This window comes from Mobula birostris, chromosome 5 (assembly GCF_030028105.1).
Source record: "Mobula birostris isolate sMobBir1 chromosome 5, sMobBir1.hap1, whole genome shotgun sequence".
NCBI lineage: Eukaryota > Metazoa > Chordata > Chondrichthyes > Myliobatiformes > Myliobatidae > Mobula > Mobula birostris.
In genome coordinates, this window is record NC_092374.1 from 1902707 (window position 1) to 1921246 (window position 18540).

Genomic DNA, 18540 nt, shown 5'->3' on the forward strand with positions numbered 1-18540 from the left:
CAGTGGGACTAGGCAGAAAATGGTTCGGCACAGCCAAGAAGGGCCAAAAGGCCTGTTTCTGTGCTGCAGTTTCTATGGTTTCTATGGGAGTAAGGGGAGGCCGTGGCTGACAAGGGAAGTAATGGACAGTATAAAAATAAAAGAGAAGTATAACATAGCAAAGACGAGTGGGAAGCTGGAGAATTGGGAAACTTTTAAAGAGCAACAGAAGGTAACTAAAAAGGCAATACACGGAGAAAAAATGAGGTACGAAGGTAAACTAGCCAAGAATATAAAGGAGGATAGTAAAAGCTTCTTTAGGTATGTGAAAAGGAAAAAAATAGTTAAGACCAAAATTGGGCCCTTGAAGACAGAAGCGGGTGAATTTATTATGGGGAACAAGGAAATGGCGGACGAGTTGAACAGGTACTTTGGATCTGTCTTCACTAGGGAAGACACAAACAACCTCCCAGATGTAATAGTGGCCAAAGGACCTAGGGTAATGGATGAATTAAAGGAAATTTATATTAGGCAGGAAATGGTGTTGGATAGGCTGTTGGGTCTGAAGGCTGATAAGTCCCCGGGACCTGATGGTCTGCATCCCAGGGTACTTAAGGAGGTGGTTTTAGAAATCGTGGATGCATTGGTAATCATTTTCCAATGTTCTATAGATTCAGGATCAGTTCCTGTGGATTGGAGGGTGGCTAATGTTGTCCCTCTCTTCAAGAAGGGAGGAAGAGAGAAAACAGGGAACTATAGACCGGTTAGCCTGACGTCGGTGGTGGGAAAGATGCTGGAGTCAATTATAAAAGGTGAAATTACGGCACATCGGGAAAGCAGTAACAGGATTGGTTCGAGTCAGCATGGATTTACGAAGGGGAAATCCTGCTTGACTAATCTTCTGGAATTTTTTGAGGATGTAATTATGAAAATGGACAAGGGAGAGCCAGTGGATGTAGTGTACCTGGATTTTCAGAAAGCCTTTGATAAAGTCCCACATAGGAGATTAATGGGCAAAATTAGGGCACATGGTATTGGGGGCAGAGTACTGACATGGATTGAAAATTGGCTGGCTGACAGAAAACAAAGAGTAGTAATTAACGGGTCTCTTTCGGAATGGCAGGCGGTGACCAGTGGGGTGCCGCAGGGTTCAGTGCTGGGACCGCAGCTGTTTACAATATATATTAATGATTTAGATGGGGGAATTAAAAGTAACATTAGCAAATTTGCTGATGACACAAAGCTGGGTGGCAGTGTGAAATGTGAGGAGGATGTTATGAGAATGCAGGGTGACTTGGACAGGCTGGGTGAGTGGGCAGATGCATGGCAGATGCAGTTTAATGTGGATAAATGTGAGGTTATCCACTTTGGTGGTAAGAACGGGAAGGCAGATTATTATCTAAATGTAGTCAAGTCAGGAAAAGGGGAAACAATGAGATCTAGGTGTTCTTGTACATCAGTCACTGAAAGCAAGCATGCAGGTACAGCAGGCATTGAAGAAAGCTAATGGCATGCTGGCCTTCATAACAAGGGGAATTGAGTATAAGAGCAAAGAGGTCCTTCTGCAGCTGTACAGGGCCCTGGTGAGACCACACCTGGAGTACTGTGTGCAGTTTTGGTCTCCAAATTTGAGGAAGGACATTCTTGCTATTGAGGGAGTGCAGCGTAGGTTCACAAGGTTAATTCCCAGGATGGCGGGACTGTCATATGTCGAAAGATTGTAGCGACTGGGCTTGTATACTCTGGAATTTAGAAGGCTGAGAGGGGATCTTATTGAAACATATAAGATTATTAAGGGATTGGACACGCTGGAGGCAGGAAGCATGTTCCCGCTGATGGGTGAGTCCAGAACCAGAGGCCACAGTTTAAGAATAAGGGGTAGGCCATTTAGAACGGAGTTGAGGAAAAACTTTAACCCAGAGAGTGGTGGATATATGGAATGCTCTGCCCCAGAAGGCTGTGGAGGCCAAGTCTCTGGATGCTTTCAAGAAAGAGATGGATAGAGCTCTTAAAGATAGCGGAATCAAAGGTTATGGGGATAAGGCAGGAACTGGATACTGATTGTGAATGATCAGCCATGATTACAGTGAATGGCGGTGTTGGCTCGAAGGGCCGAATAGCCTACTCCTGCACCTATTGTCTATTGTCTAACCCACCCTTCTACCCCCACATCCAGGTCGTTAATAAAAATCATGAAAAGTAGGGGTCCCAGAACAGATCCTTGTGGGACACCACTAGTCACAATCCTCCAATCTGAATGTATTCCCTCCACCACCACCCTCTGCCTTCTGCAGGCAAGCCAATTCTGAATCCGCCTGGCCAAACTTCCCTGGATCCCATGCCTTCTGACTTTCTGAATAAGCCTACCGTGTGGAACCTTGTCAAATGCCTTACTAAAATCCATATAGATCACATCCACTGCACTACCCTCATCTATATGCCTGGTCACCTCCTTAAAGAACTCTATCAGGCTTGTTAGACACGATCTGCCCTTCACAAAGCCATGCTGACGGTCCCTGATCAGACCATGATTCTCTAAATGCCCAGAGATCCTATCACGAAGAATATTTTCCAACGGCTTTCCCACCACAGACGTAAGGCTCACTGGTCTATAACTACCCGGACTATCCCTACCACCTTTTTTGAACCAGGGGAACCAGCAATCTCTTCCCTTGCCTCATGGAGCAGCCTGGGGAATATTCTGTCAGGCCCTGGGGACTTAACCGTCCTAATGTATTTTAACAACTCCAATACCTCCTCTCCCTTAATATCAACATGCTCCAGAACATCAACCTCACTCATATTGTCCTCACCACCATCAAGTTCCCTCTCATTGGTGAATACCGAAGAGAAGTATTCATTGAGGACCTCACTCACTTCCACAGCCTCCAGGCACATCTTCCCACCTTTATCTCTAATCGGTCCTACCTTCACTCCTGTCATCCTTTTGTTCTTCACATAATTGAAGAATGCCTTGGGGTTTTCCTTTACTCTACTCGCCAAGGCCTTCTCATGCCCGCTTCTTGCTCTCCTCAGCCCCTTCTTAAGTTCCTTTCTTGCTTCCCTATATTCCTCAATAGACCCATCTGATCCTTGCTTCCTAAACCTTATGTATGCTGCCTTCTTCCACCTGACTAGATTTTCCACCTCACTTGTCACCCATGGTTCCTTCACCCTACCATTCTTTATCTTCCTCACCGGGACAAATTTATCCCTAACATCCTGCAAGAGATCCCTAAACATTGACCACATGTCCATAGTACATTTCCCTGCAAAAACATCATCCCAATTCACACCCGCAAGCTCTAGCCTTTTCGCCTCATAACTTGCCCTTCCCCAATTAAAAATTTTCCTGTCCTCTTTGATTCTATCCTTTCCCATGATAATTATAAAGGCCAGGGAGTGGTGGTCACTATCCCCCAGATGCTCACCCACTGAGAGATCTGTGACCTGACCCGGTTCATTACCTAGTACTAGATCTAGTATGGCATTCCCCCTGGTCGGCCTGTCCACATACTGTGACAGGAATCCATCCTGGACACACTTAACAAACTCTGCCCCATCTAAATCCTTGGAACTAATCAGGTGCCAATCAATATTAGGGAAGTTAAAGTCACCCATGATAACAACCCTGTTATTTTTGCACCTTTCCAAAATCTGCCTCCCAACACAACACAACACAACACAACACAAGACCTTCTGGTCACTAAAAGGAGGAGACATTAGGCCTCTCACAGGGCGTAAACTGGATAAATCCCCAGGGCCTGACGTGCCCCAGGCTGCCGTGAGTTGAAAAGGGAAGGGTTTGCTCAGACAGAGACACAAGTTTCAAATCGCAGCCGAGGTGCCAGATGATGGCAGAAAAGCAATTGCGGTACTTTAGCTCAAGATGGATAAACGTGACGGGAACATAACGATCAGCAGAACGCTACGAGATCTCCGCTGTCAGAGGCTGGAGCTCAGTTCCATCTCTATCTGTGACAAAGTTTCTATATTCTTCCTTGTGCACATGATTTTCCTCGATGGGCTCTGGTTTCCTCCCACAGTCCAAAGACCCAACACCATCAGATATAGGAACAGAATTAGGCCATTCGGCCCATTGAATCTCCTCCACCATTTGATCATGGCTGACCCAATTCCCTCTCAACCCCAATCTCCTGCTTTCTTCCCATAACCTTTCACATCTTGACTTACGAAGAATCTATCGACCTCTGTCTTAAATGCATCCAGTGACCTGTCCTCCACAGTCACTCGTGGCAGTAAATTACACAGATTCACCACCCTTGGGTTTATGAAATTTTCCTCATCTCTATTCCACTATTCTGATATTGTGCTCTCTGTTCCCAGACTCCTCCACTACTGGAAACATCCTCTCCTGTTCCACTCAATCCGGTCCTTTCCACATTCGACAGGTTCCAATGAGATCCCCAATCACTCTTTGAAATTCCAGTGAGTACAGGCCCAGATCTGTCAAACATACCTCATGGGATAAGCCTTTCAATCCCAGAATCCATTTTGCTAACCTCCTTTGAACCCTCTCCAATGTCAGCACATAATTTTTCAGATTAGGAGCCCGAAGCAGCTCACAATACTTCAAGTGAGCCTCCCTGATAATTTATAAAGCCTCAGCACCACACCCTTGCTTTTACATTCTCGTCCTCTCGAAATGAATGCCAACATCACCGACTTAACTTGCAAGTTAACCTTTAGGGAATCGTCACAAGGACTCCCAAATCCATTTGCACCTTCTCCCTGTTTAGAAAATAGTCTATGCTTTTATTCCCCTTACCAAAGTGCATGACATACACTTCCCAATACAATTCCATTCCCCATTTCCTTGCCCATCCTCCTAATCTGTTTAAATCCTCTGCAGCCTCCCTGTTTCCTCACCACTACCTGCCCCTCCACCTATCTTCATATCATCCGCAAACTTGGCCACAAAGCCATCAATTCCGTCATCCAAATCATTGACATATAATGTAAAAAGAATCGGTCCCAACACAGACCCCTGTGGAACACCACTCGTCACCAGCAGCCAATCAGAAAGGTTCCCTTTATTGCCACTCTTCACCTTCTGCCAATCAGCTACTGCTTTATCTATGCTGGAATCTTTCCTGTAATACCATGGGCTCGTAGATTGTAAAGCAGCCTCATGCGTGACGTCTTGTCAAAGGCCTTCTGAAAATCCAAATATTCCACGTGATTCTGCTTTGTCTATCCTGTTTGTTATTTCCTCAAGGATTTCCAACAGATTTGTCAGCAATATTTTCCCTTGAGAAAACCACACTGACTTTGGCCCATTTCACGTCGTGCTTCCAAGTACCCTGAAACCACGTCCCTAACGATTGATTCCAACATCTTCCCAACCACCTGAGGTCAGAGTAACTGGCCTGTAATTTCCTTTCTTCGACTCTCTCCCTTCTTCAAGAGTGGAGTGACGTTTGCAGTTTTCCAGTCCTCCTGAACCATTCCAGATTCTAGTGATTCGTGAAAGATGATTACAAATGCCTCCACAATCTCTTCAAGTACATCTTACAGAATCCTGGGGTGTCTACTATCTGGTCTAGGTGACTTCAGACCTTTCAGTTTCTCTAGAACCTTCTCCCTAGTTATAGTAACCGCACTCGCTTCAGCCCCTTGACGCTCTTGAACTTCCACCATACTGCTGGCGTCCTCCATAGTGAAGATTAATGCGAAATACTTACTCAGTTCCCCCACCATTTCCTTGTCCCCCATTTCTACCTCTCCAGCATCATTCTCCAGTGGTCTGATATCTACTCTCGCCTCTCTTTTACTGGGATCAGTAATCATGGGCACATTGAGTGCTCTGGGTGGGTAACCATGGGCACCATGTGGATTCTGGGATAGGTAAACATGAGCACCATGAATATTCTGGGATAGGGAACCACGGGCAACATGAGTTTTCTGGGGTCGGTAACCATGGGCACCACAAATGTTTGGGATATGTAACCATGGGCACCGTGAGTGTCTGGGTGGGTAACTATGGGCACAGTGAGTGTTCTGGGATAGGTAACCATGGGCAACATGAGTATTCTAGGATAGGTAACCATGGGTACCATGAATGTTCTGGAATAGGTAACCATGGGCAACATGAGTGTTCTGGGATAGGTAACCATGGCACCATGAGTGTTCTGGGATAGGTAACCATGGGCACTTTGAGTGTCTGGGTGGGTAACTATGGGCACAGTGAGTGTTCTGGGATAGGTAACCATAGGCACCATGATTGTTCTGAGATAGGTAGCCATGGGCACCGTGAATGGTCTGGGATAGGTAACCATGGCAACATGAGTGTTCTGGGATAGGTAACCATGGGCACCATGAGTGTTCTGGAATAGGTAACCACAGGCACCATGAATGTTTTGGAATAGATAACCATGAGCAACATGAGTGTTCTGGGATAGGTAACCATGGAACCATGAGTGTTCTGAGATAGGTAACCATGGGCACTTTGAGTGTCTGGGTGGGTAACTATGGGCACAGTGAGTGTTCTGGGACAGGTAACCATGGCAACATGAGTGTTTTGGGATCGGTAACCATGGGCACTGTGAGTATTCTGGGATAGGGAACCATGGGTACCATGTGGGTTCTGGGATAGGTAACCATAGGCACCATGAGTGTTCTGAGATAGGTAGCCATGGGCACCGTGAATGTTCTGGGATAGGTAACTGTGGCAACATGAGTGTTCTGGGATAGGTAACCATGGGCACCATGAGTGTTCTGGAATAGGTAACCACAGGCACCATGAATGTTCTGGAATAGGTAACCATGGGCAACATGAGTGTTCTGGGATAGGTAACCATGGCACCATGAGTGTTCTGGGATAGGTAACCATGGGCACTTTGAGTGTCTGGGTGGGTAACTATGGGCACAGTGAGTGTTCTGGGATAGGTAACCATGGCAACATGAGTGTTTTGGGATCGGTAACCATGGGCAACATGAGTGTTCTGGGATAGGTAACCATGGCACCATGAGTGTTCTGGGATAGGTAACCATGGCAACATGAGTGTTCTTGGATAGGTAACCATGGGCACCGTGAGTGTTCTGGGATAGGTAACCATGGCAACATGAGTGTTCTTGGATAGGTAACCATGGGCACCGTGAGTGTTCTGGGATAGGGAACCATGAATACAGTCTGACCTTCTGCTGCAGTTGTCCTTATCACTTCTTCTTTATTCCCCAAGCCCACCGAGCTGTCAGCTTGCAGAGTAATGGTGTATTTCGTTGCACATATGAAGGTGTAATTTTTTAGCTGTGTTGTACTGGTATCGAAAGTGAACACATGTTCAGAAGGGAATGAGGCGTCGTGGGCTCTCGATCCAACAATGGTTATCTGCAGGCAGAAAAGGAGAACATGAGGTCTGTTAGCACTCGACTGGACTGAGTGGGGAGAGTAAGCAGGGAGACAGCGGGGAGATGGAGACAGAGGGGTTCGGGAAGGGAGAGAGAGGGGACAAGAGGTTTAGAGGGAGGGTAATGGAGGGACAGGGGTACAGATAGGGTTGATGAGGAGATTAGATTGGGTAAGCTTTACGTGTCACATGTATTTAAAGCAGGCATCATTTGCATCAAATCCAATCAGCAAGGATGTGCTGGGGCAGCCCGCAAGTGGCACCATCTTTCCAGCGCCAACATGGCATGTTCACAGCTGACTAACTCTAACCTCGTGTCTTGGAAAGCGGGAGGAAACGGGAGCACCCTATGGAACCCATGTGGTGACAGGGGAACGTACAAATCCCACACAGGCAGTGGCCGGAATTGAACCCGGATCTCACAGTCGGCACTGTGAGGAATGGTACTGACTGTACCGAGAGAGCAACAGGGCACAGAGGGGCTGAGACCAGGGTGGGTGGGGAGCAGAGAGAGGATGCAGGAACAACATGGGGACGTGTGTTGGAGAGACCAGGAGAGTGCTGGAAGCAGAGAGAGAGAGAGGGAGGGAGATGGACAAGGAGGGGAGACAGAGGGTCTCAACGTACCTGAGAACCAAGGACTTGAGCACGGCATGAATTCGGTAGATCCCAGCTAATCCTCCCCTCGACCACGTCCACTTCCAGCAACCAGGGTTTGTCAGGCACTGGGATATGAGAGAGTGGGAGAGAATGTGAAAGAGAGAGAGAGAGAGAATGTGAGAGTGAGAGAGAGAGGGGGAGAGAGAGAGTGAGCGAATGTGAGAGAGAGAGAGAGAGGGGGGGGAATGAGTGAGAGAGGAGAGAGGGGGGAAGAGAGAGAGAGATAATGTGAGAGAATGAGTGAGAGAGTGAGTGGGGGGGAAGAGAGAGAGATAGATGGGGGGAAGAGAGAGATAATGAGAGAGAGAGAGAGAGACAGAGAATGAAAGAGAAAATGAGTGAGAGTGAGGGGGGAGAGAGAGGGGGAGAGAATGTGAGAGAATGAGTGAGAGAGTGAGTGGGGGAGAGAGAGGAGAGAGGGGGGAGAGAGAGAGAGGGGGAGAGAATGTGAGAGAATGAGTGAGAGAGTGAGGGGGGAGGAAGAGAGGGGGGGAGGAGAGAGAGATATCAGTGAGGTCGGTTCACACAGCAGACAATGCCGACAGAGGCCAGGCTCCATCTGAGCTCTCGCACAGGTAGACCACCTCACCACCTGACTGTCAGACATTCATCCAGTAACGGAGAGACCCACCGACCTTCCCCACCGTGCAGTCTGGCTGCAGTATGCAGCACCCACAAAATAAACCACAGGCTGATGCGATGGCAGCTCCCAAACCCACCGTGTCTGCCAGCGAGAACAAGGCCGGCAGGAGCAGGGCTCACCACCACACACACGTTCCTCTCCTGGCTGATTGATCAGAGAGCACAGAAACTCCTCCATGCTGACCAAGACGCCAACTTGCATTTGGCCCATTTCACTCTGAGCCTTTCCTGTCCAAGGGTCTTTTACATATCATAACCGTACTCACTGTCTCTGACAGCTCATTCATACACGCACGACCCTCGGCCCTTTTTAAATATGTCCTTTCTCACTTTAAAGCTGTGCCCTCATTTTAGACTCCCTACCCTGGGCAGGCTTTCACCTGTTTTATGCCCCTCATGATTTATCCCTTTCTATAAGCTCACCCCTCAGCCTCTGATACTCCAGGGAAAAGAGTTCGAACCCGCCCAGTCTCTCCTTACAACCCAAACTCAAAATCTCAGTAACCTGCCCATAAATCTTCTCTGCACTCCCACTAGTTTAATGAGACCCTCCTATAGCAGGGTGAGCACAGCTGTGTGTGGTATTAAATGTGGCCATAACACTATCTGTACACTCCATCACTCAGTATTCAGATCCAAAACCACCCAGTCTATCTGTCACCGCTCCATGTTAGCTGTGTCCTACTGCCTTGTCTTCATCACTTTTCTCAGTTACCTCTCAAAAAATTCAATCTGACAGCATCTCCTTGCTCAAAACCGTGTTGACCATCCCAATCAGTCTCTGCCTTTCCAAATGAACATAAATCCTGTCTCTTGGAATAGTTTTCAATTATTTCCCTCTACAAGACAGCCTCGCTCTCTTGTAGTTTCCTGGCTTATTCCTACCGCCGTGTTTGAACAAGGGAGCAGTGCAAACTATTCTCCAATCTTCACATTCCTCACCTGTGGTTAACTAAGATGCAAAGATCTGCATCAGAGACACAGCAATCTCCTCCCTACCGTCCCATAGCATCCCGTCAAGCCGTGGGGATTTATCCACCCTGTCTCTAATACTTCCTTCGTCAAAACACAGACGTGTTCCACAATAAACCCACACCATCATTCAAAGTTCAAAGTACAGTTATTATCAAACTATGCATCCATTATGCAGCCTTGAAATTCATCTCTTTACAGAAAGCCACAAAGCACAGAAACCTCAAAAGACCCATTTTGAAAAATGAAGACTGTCAAACACCCTGTGTAGGAACTCTTCTTAATCCCGCTAGGCACCTCTTCCTTATCCCGCTAGCCACCTCTTCCTTATCCCTCAACTGCTTTCTCAAGTTCTCTTCTCCGACCCCTACAGGGTCTCACTGCAAACCAAATGCTGAGAGTTGACACTTTTGTTTTTCCCTCTTACCCGAGTGGACCCTCACTATCTCGCCTGCGAACATCTCTCTCCTCTCTGATGATGTCTCCTCCCAATCTACACTGCCACGTCCAGCCTTACACTGGCGAAATCAGCCCTCCCCAGTTTAAGACGTGAACTCTAGAACCAACGTTCTCTTTTTCCGTGACTACCTTCGATCTGACTGAACTGAGGAAGAGTCAAATCAAAGTGTTGACTGTTCATTTCCCTCTGCAAATGCTGCCTACACGTTGAGTTCTTGCAGCATTTAGTTTTAAGCTCCAGACTGCAAACTCTGCAGTTTCTTGTCTCTGCATCTTACTGAACAATGTTCACTGTTCCCAAAGGGTCACTTCCACACTTGGCCATTCTCATACCCCAGGATAAGGTTGCGTACAACCTCTTTCCGAGTAGGACTCCCTACATCCTGCTTTAAAAACCCTCGAAGATAATCCACCTTCTCAGGGGCAGCTAAATATGGGCAATGAATGCTGGCCTTGCTAACAGGGCCTGGATTTCAATATTGAATTGGACGGCCACCTCTGCATTTCTATCAGCCTCCTCCCCAATTCCAGCAATGGCCACTTCCAGCTCCTGTCCTGTCCCGTCCCATAGCCCACGTCCTCTGTGACCTTCCCCAGCACTGGGCGCAAACACACAGTAGCTGGAGAACCGTTACCCCTCCCCACACGGAGCAACCCCAGTGCCTGAGCAGCCTGGCTCATGAATGGTGACACCTTGATGTCGTTTCAATCCCCTTCCTCACCTGCTTGGCTGGTGTTTACCCTCGATGTGTGAAGTGGTTTCTCAAAAGTTTGCATCTGTCTTTGGCCCCTGGTGTCCATAGGGCTGAATCTAAATCCAGGGCTGCCAGAGCTGGGAAGAGAGTAACTCACAAAGAGCTGGATGTCGTACCGGGAGAACGGCCTGAGATTTTGGCAGGTCCAGTTATGCAGAGCCGAGCTACAGTAGGGATGACTTTGGCTGATGACCTCCGGGCCTGATTTACAGCGTGAATTGTGACTCTCATACCATTTACAGCGAAGCCAGACATTCAGTTTGGCAGCACTGCTGTTGGGACAGTATTTAAAGTGACCCGACAGGGTGATGCTGTCCGCTGGGGTAGAAACATTCACCACGTTGAATGGTGGCAGTTCTGTAAAAGGCAAAATTCACTCAATGAGCTTGGGACACGTCTGACCCCAGAAACACCGACAGGCACTTCCCATCCCAGAAACACCATGAGGTGCGGTCCAATCCCAGAAACACTGAGAGACGCGGTCCAATCCCAGAAACACTGAGAGGCGCGGTCCGATCCCAGAAACACCGAGAGGTGCGGTCCGATCCCAGAAACACAGAGGCGCGGTCCGATCCCAAAGTCACTGAGAGTTGTGGTCTGATCCCAAAATCACTGAGAGGTGTGGTCTAAACCTGGTACATAGCAGGGGGGTGGGAAACAGAATGATAGGGCTGAGGATGCGGCAGTTAATTTATAAAGAGACAAGGTGTAGAGAGACTGATGATAGGGCAAACTTGCATTCAACAGCATGAGTTGCAATATCAAACGGGGATAAAATTGAAAAGGGTGAACACAGGACTGAAAGTGTTATATTTGAATGTGTGCAGTAAATGGAACAAAGTAGATGAACTTGCAGCATAGTTGCAGATTGGCAGGTATGATGTTGTACGTGTCACTGAATCTTGGTTGAAAGAAGATTAAAGCTGGGAGCTTAATACCCAAGGATACACATTGTATGGAAAGGACAGGCAGGAAGGCAGAGGGGGTGGTGTGGCTCTGTTGGTAAAAACTGAAATTAATTAATTAGAAAGAGGTGACATAGGGTCCGAAGGTGTTGAATCATTCTAGATAGAGCTAAGGAACTGCAAGCGTAAAAAGACCCTGGTGGGATTTGTGTACAGACCCCAAACAATAGCAAGGATGTGGTCTACAAATTATAATGGAGGATGGAAAATGCATTCCAAAAGGGCAATGTTCCAATAGTCATGGGGGATTACAATATGCAGGAAGATTGGGAAATTCAAATTGGTGCCAGATTCCAGGAAGGGGAATTTCAAGAGTGCCTACAAGATGGCTTTTTAGAGCAGCTCGTGGTTGAGCCCTGTAGGAGATCAGCCATCCTGGATTGGGTGTTGTGCAATGCACTAGAATTCATCAGAAGAATCCTTAGTTAATATGATCAAACTCATCCTGAAATTTGAGAAGAAGAAGCTAAAGCCAGATGTATCAGTATTACAATGAAGTAAAGGGAATTGCAGAGGCACGAGAGAGGAGACGGCCAGAATGGATTGGAAAAGAACACTGGCAGGGATGATGTCAAAGCAGCAATATCTGACATTTCTGGGGGCAATTCGGAAGTGACAGGATAATACATCTCAGAGTATACTGAAGGAAAGATGACACAACCATGGCTAACAAGAGAAGTCTAAGCCAGCATAAAAGCCAAAGAGAGGGCATATAGTAGAGCAAACATTAGGGAAGTGAGAGGATTGGGAAGCTTCTAAAAACTAACAGAAGGCAATGAAAAAATCGTTAAGAAGGTAAAGATGGAATACGACAGTAAGCTAGCCAGTAATATTAAAGAGGATACCAAAGGTTTCTTCAGATACATACGAGGGGTGATTGAAAAGTTCGTCACCTAAGGTAGAAGGAGTCAATTTTAGAAAACCTAACACATTTATTTTTTAACATAGTCCCCTCCTACATGTACATGGCATGTACTCGTTGGAATTTAGAAGATTGAGGGGGGATCTGATTGAAACGTATAAGATCCTAAAGGGATTGGACAGGCTAGATGCAGGAAGATTGTTCCTGATGTTAGGGAAGTCCAGAACGAGGGGTCACAGTTTGAGGATAGAGGGGAAGCCTTTTAGGACCGAGATTAGGAAAAACTTCTTCACACAGAGAGTGGTGAATCTGTGGAATTCTCTGCCACAGGAAACAGTTGAGGCCAGTTCATTGGCTATATTTAAGAGGGAGTTAGACATGGCCCTTGTGGCTACGGGGGTCAGGGGGTATGGAGGGAAGACTGGGGCGGGGTTCTGAGTTGGATGATCAGCCATGATCGTACTGAATGGCACTGCAGGCTCGAAGGGCCGAATGGCCTACTCCTGCACCTATTTTCTATGTTTCTATGTTATATGCAGGTGCAGTTTCAACTCTGAGTGAAAATGCAGAAAGTTTGAAGTTCATGACTCATCTCTTTGTACCTTAGGCCACGAACTTATCAATCACCCCTGCTGTGGATCACTTTCTGGAGGTCCAAGATGCCGATTTCTACAAAGAAGGGATCCGTATGCTCCACAACCGCTGGACTAAGTGTGTAAATGTAGGAAAATTAAATGTGCTAGGTTTTCTAAAATTGACTCCTTCTAGCTTAGGCCACAAACTTATCAACCACCCCTCGTAAAGTGAAAAAGAGAGACGAGAGTGGGTATCAGACCGCTGTCAAACAAAGCTGGAGAGGTGGTAATGGGGAACAAGGAACAAGGCAGCATGTGAACTGAATAAGTATTTTGCAAGTCTTCACATAAGCAGGATGGTGGAAGTTCCAGTGGTCTGGGGTCATGAAGTGTGTGGAGTTGCCATGACTAGAGAGAAGGTTCTGGGGAAACTGAAAGGTCTGAAGGTAGATAAGTCACCTGGACCAGATGGTGTACACCCCAGGGTTCTGAAAGAGGTGGCTGAAGAGATTGTGGAGGCATTAAAATGAACTTTCAGGAATCACTAGATTTTGGAATGGTTCCAGGAGACTGGAAAATTGCAATTGTCACTCCACTCTTCAGGAAGGGAAAGGAGGAGAAGAAAGGAAACTATAGGCCATTTATTGTGACCTCAGTGGTTGGGAAGATGTTAGAGTTGGTTATTAAGGATGAGGTCTCAGGAGGCACATGAGAAAATAAACTGCAGTCGGCATGGTTTCCTCAAGGAAAAATCTTGTCTGACAAATCTGTTGCAATTCTTTGAAGAAATGACAAGCAGGATAGACAGAGGAGAATTGGTTGATGTTGTGTACTTGGATTTTCAGAAGTCCTGATAGTGGGGCATAGAATGATCCCATTTACACAGTGAGACACGGCCTGGTACTGGGACATGGTCCGATCCAATCGCAGGGCATGGACTGATACCAGAATCTCTGCAGGACACTGTACAATCCCATTCCATTCACAAAGAATCACAGTCCAATCCCAGACCCACCCACACGGCGCACAGTCCGATCCCAGACCCATCCACACGGCGCACAGTCCGATCCCAGACCCACCCACATGGCGCACAGTCCGATCCCGTACCCACCCACCCACATGGTGCACAGTCTGATCCCACACCCACCCTCACGGTGCACAGTCTGATCCCAGACCCACCCATCAAGCTAATTTCACAATCAACAATCAGCCTGTGTTTGAAATGTGGGAGGAAACTGGGTCACTGTTGGAAACGCAGACGGTCACAGGGAGAACATGCAAGCTCCACATGGACAGTACCTGAGGTCAGAATTGAACCCGGATCCCAACCTGTGAGTCCGTGGTAGAGCCACGATCACCACCGTGACACTCACCTTGACACTCGATGTCCTGGGTCGCGTGCTTGAACCAGCGTCCACGGCTACAAGAGAGACCGGAGATGTCCACTGGCACGAAGCCTGGTTTGCAGATGTCCTTGCACCCTCTCTGCCCATAGTGCCCATCGTAGTCCAAACCTGTGTCATCGTCAGCCCCAAAACCTGAAATGGGGGGGAGGGAGTGGAGGGATGGAGGAGAGGAGAGTGAGGGGGGGAGGGAAGAGAGGGGTGAGGGGGAGACAAGAGCGAGGGGGTAAGAAGGAGGGGAAGGGATGAGTGGGAGAGGGGGAGGGGGAGTGGAGGGGATGGAGGAGAGGAGAGTGAGGGGGAGGGAGAGAGGGCGGAGGGAGAGGGTGCAGGGTGGGGTCGGGAGGGGTGAGGGCGAGACAGGATAGAGGGGGTAAGAGGGGGGAGGGATGGGGGGAGAGGAGGAAGGGGGAGAGGGGGGAAGGGGGAGGGGGAGGGAGGAGATGGGGAGGAGGGAGGAAGAGGACAGGGAGGGGAAAAGGAAGAGGGAGGGAGGGGAGGGAGAAGAGGAGGGAGGGGAGGGAGAAGAGGAGGGAGGGAGGGAGAAGAGGAGGGAGGGGAGGGAGAGGAGGGAGAAGAGGGGGGAGGGATGGGAGGGGAGGGTGAGGGCGGGGAGGGGAGAGGTGGGAGAGTGTGGAGAGGAGAGAGTGGGGTGGGGAGGTAGAGAGAGAGGTGGGGAGGTGAGTGGGAGGGGAGGGAGAGGGAGAGGGGGAGGGGGAGGGGGAGGGAGAGGGGGAGGGAGAGGGGGAGGGGAGGGGAGGGAGAGGGGGAGGGGAGGGGAGGGAGAGGGGGAGGAGAGGGGGAGGGGGAGGGGGAGGGGGAGGGGGAGGAGAAAAGGGAGGGGGAGGGGAGGGGAAAAGAGAGGGGGAGGGGAGGGGAAAAGAGAGGGGGAGGGGAGGGGGGAGAGGGCGAGGGAGAGAGTGAGGGAGGGGATAGGGGAGGGAACGAGGGAGATGGGAGGGGAGGGAGGAGGAGGGAGGGGAGGGAGGAGGAGGGAGGGGAGGGAGGAGGAGGGAGGGGTAGGAGGAGGGAGGAGGGGAGGGAGGAGGAGGGAGGAGGGAGGGAGGAGGAGGGAGGAGGGAGGGAGGAGGAGGGAGGGGAGAGGGAGGAGGGAGGGAGGGGGGAGGGATGGGGAGAGGGAGGGGGAGGGGGAGGGGGAGGGGGAGGGGGAGGGGGAGGGGGAGGGGGAGGGGGAGGGGGAGGGGGAAAGGGAGGAGACGGGGAGGGAGGGGGTAGAACGAGGGGGAGGGGAGGGGGTAGAACGAGGGGGAGGGGGGAGAGCGAGGGGAGGGGGGGGAGAGCGAGGGGAGGGGGGGAGAGCGAGGGGAGAGGGGAGGTAGAGGGAGTGGGGTGGGGAGGTGAGTGGGAGGGGAGGGAGAGGGGAGGGGGTGGTGGAAGGGAGCGGTGGGGGAGCGAAGGGGTGGGGGAGGGGGAGGGAGAGAGTGGGAGAGGGGATAGGGGAGGGGAAGGAGGGAGATAGGGGAGGGGAGGGAGGAGGAGGGGAGGGGAGGGAGGAGGAGGGAAGGGAGGGGAGGAGGAGGAGGGAAGGGAGGGGAGGGAGGAGGAGAGGGAGGAGGAGGGAAGGGAGGGGGAGGGAGGGGAAGGAGGGAGGGGGAGGGAGGGAAGGAGGGAGGGGGAGGGAGGGGAAGGAGGGTGGGGAAGGGAGGGGAAGGGAAGGGAGGGGAGGGGAAGGGAGGGGGAGAGGGAGGGAGGGGAAGGGAGGGGGAGGGAGAGGGAGAGGGAGAGGGAGAGGGGGAGGGGGAGAGGGAGAGGGGGAGGGGGGGAGAGGGGGAGAGGGGGAAGGGGGAGAGAGGGGGTGAGAGGGGAGAGGGGGAAGGGGAGAGGGGGAGGGGGAAGGGGAGAGGGGAGGGGGAAGGGGAGGGGGGAGGGGGAAGGGGGGAGGGGGAGAGGGAGAGGGGGAAGGGGGAGGGGGAAGGGGGAGGGGGAAGGGGGAGGGGGTAGGGGAGGGGGAAGGGGAGAGGGGGAGAGGGGGGAAGGGGAGAGGGGGAGAGGGGAGAGGGGGGAGGGGAGAGGGGGAGGGGGGAGGGGAGAGGGGGAGGGGGAAGGGGGAGAGGGGGAGGGGGAGAGGGGGAGGGGGAGAGGGGGAGATAGGGGAGGGGAGGGGGGAGATAGGGGAGGGGAGGGGGAGATAGGGGAGGGGAGGAGGGAGATAGGGGAGGGGAGCGGAGGGGAGGGAGGGGAGGGGAGGGGAGGGGAGGGAGGGGGAGGGGAGGGGAGGGGAAGGGGGAGGGGGAAGGGGAGAGGGGGAGGGGGAGGGAGCGGGGAGGGGGAGGGGAGAGGGGGAAGGGGAGAGGGGGAGAGCGGGAGGGGGAGGGGGGAGGGGGAGATGGGGAGGGGGAGGGGGAGGGGGGAGGGGGAGATGGGGAGGGGAGGGGGAGGGGGAGGGAGAGAGTGGGGGAGGGGAAGGGGGAGAGAGGGGGAGAGGGGGAGGGGGAGGGGGAGGGGGAAGGGGGAGAGAGGGAGAGAGGGGGAGAGGGGGAAGGGGGAGAGAGGAGGTGAGAGGGCAGAGGGGGAAGGGGAGAGGGGAGAGGGGGAAGGGGAGAGGAGAGGGGGGAAGGGGAGAGGGGAAGGGGAGAGGGGGAGGGGGAAGGGGAGAGGGGGAGGGGGAAGGGGAGAGGGGAGAGGGGGAGGGGGAGGGGAGAGGGGGAGAGGGGAGAGGGGAGAGGGGAGAGGGGAGAGGGGAGAGGGGGGAAGGGGAGAGGGAGAGGGGGAAGGGGAGAGGGGAGAGGGGGGGAAGGGGAGAGGGGAGAGGGGGGGAAGGGAGGGGGGAGGGGTGAGGGGGAGGGGGAAGGGGAGAGGGGGAGGGGGAGGGGGAGGGGGAGGGGGGAAGGGGAGAGGGGTGGGGGAAGGGTGTGGGGAGGGGGAGAGGGGGAGTGGGGAGAGGGGAGAGGGGTGAGGGGGTGGGGGGTGGGGGAGGGGGGGAGGGGGGAGGGGGGAGGGGGGTGGGGATGGGGAGGGGGAGAGGGGAGAGGGGTGAGGGGAGAGGGGAGAGGAGGGGGAGAGGGGGAGAGGGGGAGAGGGATAGGGGGAGAGGGGGGAGATGGGGGTGGGGGAGGTGGTGGGGTGGGGGGTGGGGAGGGTGAGAGTGGGGAGGGGAGTGAGGGGATAGGGGAGGGGTGGAGATAGGAGAGGGGAGGGGAGATGGGGAGATAGGGGAGGGGAGGGGAGGGGGAGATAGGGGAGGGGAGGGGGGAAGAGGGGGAGGGAGGGGAGCGGAGGGGGAGGGGAGGGGAGGGGAGGGGAGAGGTGGAAGGGGACACGGTGGGGGGGAGAGGGGATGGATGGAAGGGGATTGGGTGGGGAGAGGGGAGGGGTGGAAGGGGAGAGAGGCAGAAGGGGATAAGGAGGGGGAGAGGGGAGGGGGAGAGGGAGAGGGGTGGGGAGAGGGAGAGAGGGGGAGGTGGGAGGGGAGGGGGAGGGGGAGAGAGGGGGTGGGAGAGGGGGAGGAGGGGAGGGGAGGGGGGGGAGGGGGGAGTGGGAGGGGAGGGGGGGGGGAGGGGGAGAGGGGAGGGGTGGGGGGTGAGTGGGGTGGGGGGGTGTGGGGTGGGGGGGGTGTGGGGTGGGGTGGGGGGAGGGGAGAGGGGAGGGGAGGGGGGAGGGGTGAGGGGTGAGGGTGAGAGGGGGAGAGGGGGGAGAGGGAGAGAGGGGAGAGAGGGAGTGAGGGGGAAGGGGTAGGGGAGGGGGAGTGGTGGGTGGTGGGGGGTGTGAGGAGAGGGTGGGGGTGGGGGAGAGGGAGGGGGTGGGTGGGGTAGAGGGGGAGGGGGTGGGGCGGAGGCTGGTGAGGGGAGGGGGAGAGGGGGAGGGGGAGAGGGGAGGGGGAGGGGGAGAGGGGAGGGGGTGAGGGGAGAGGGGAGGGGGAGAGGGGGAGGGGGGAGGG

At 52.5% G+C, this 18540-nt stretch overlaps 1 protein-coding gene across 1 annotated transcript in view; it reads right to left on the reverse strand.

Moving 5' to 3' along the window:
- Positions 1 to 18540, reverse strand: part of LOC140197491 (receptor-type tyrosine-protein phosphatase T-like) — a 156475-nt gene that overhangs the window by 107331 nt on the left and 30604 nt on the right. Inside the window, exons 2-5 of the mRNA XM_072257472.1 lie at positions 14613 to 14777; positions 10805 to 11194; positions 7977 to 8074; positions 7138 to 7330 (exon numbers count right to left, since the gene is read on the reverse strand). Of these exons, the coding sequence (XP_072113573.1) occupies positions 7138 to 7330; positions 7977 to 8074; positions 10805 to 11194; positions 14613 to 14777 (846 nt within the window). The remainder of the gene's footprint in view (positions 1 to 7137; positions 7331 to 7976; positions 8075 to 10804; positions 11195 to 14612; positions 14778 to 18540) is intronic.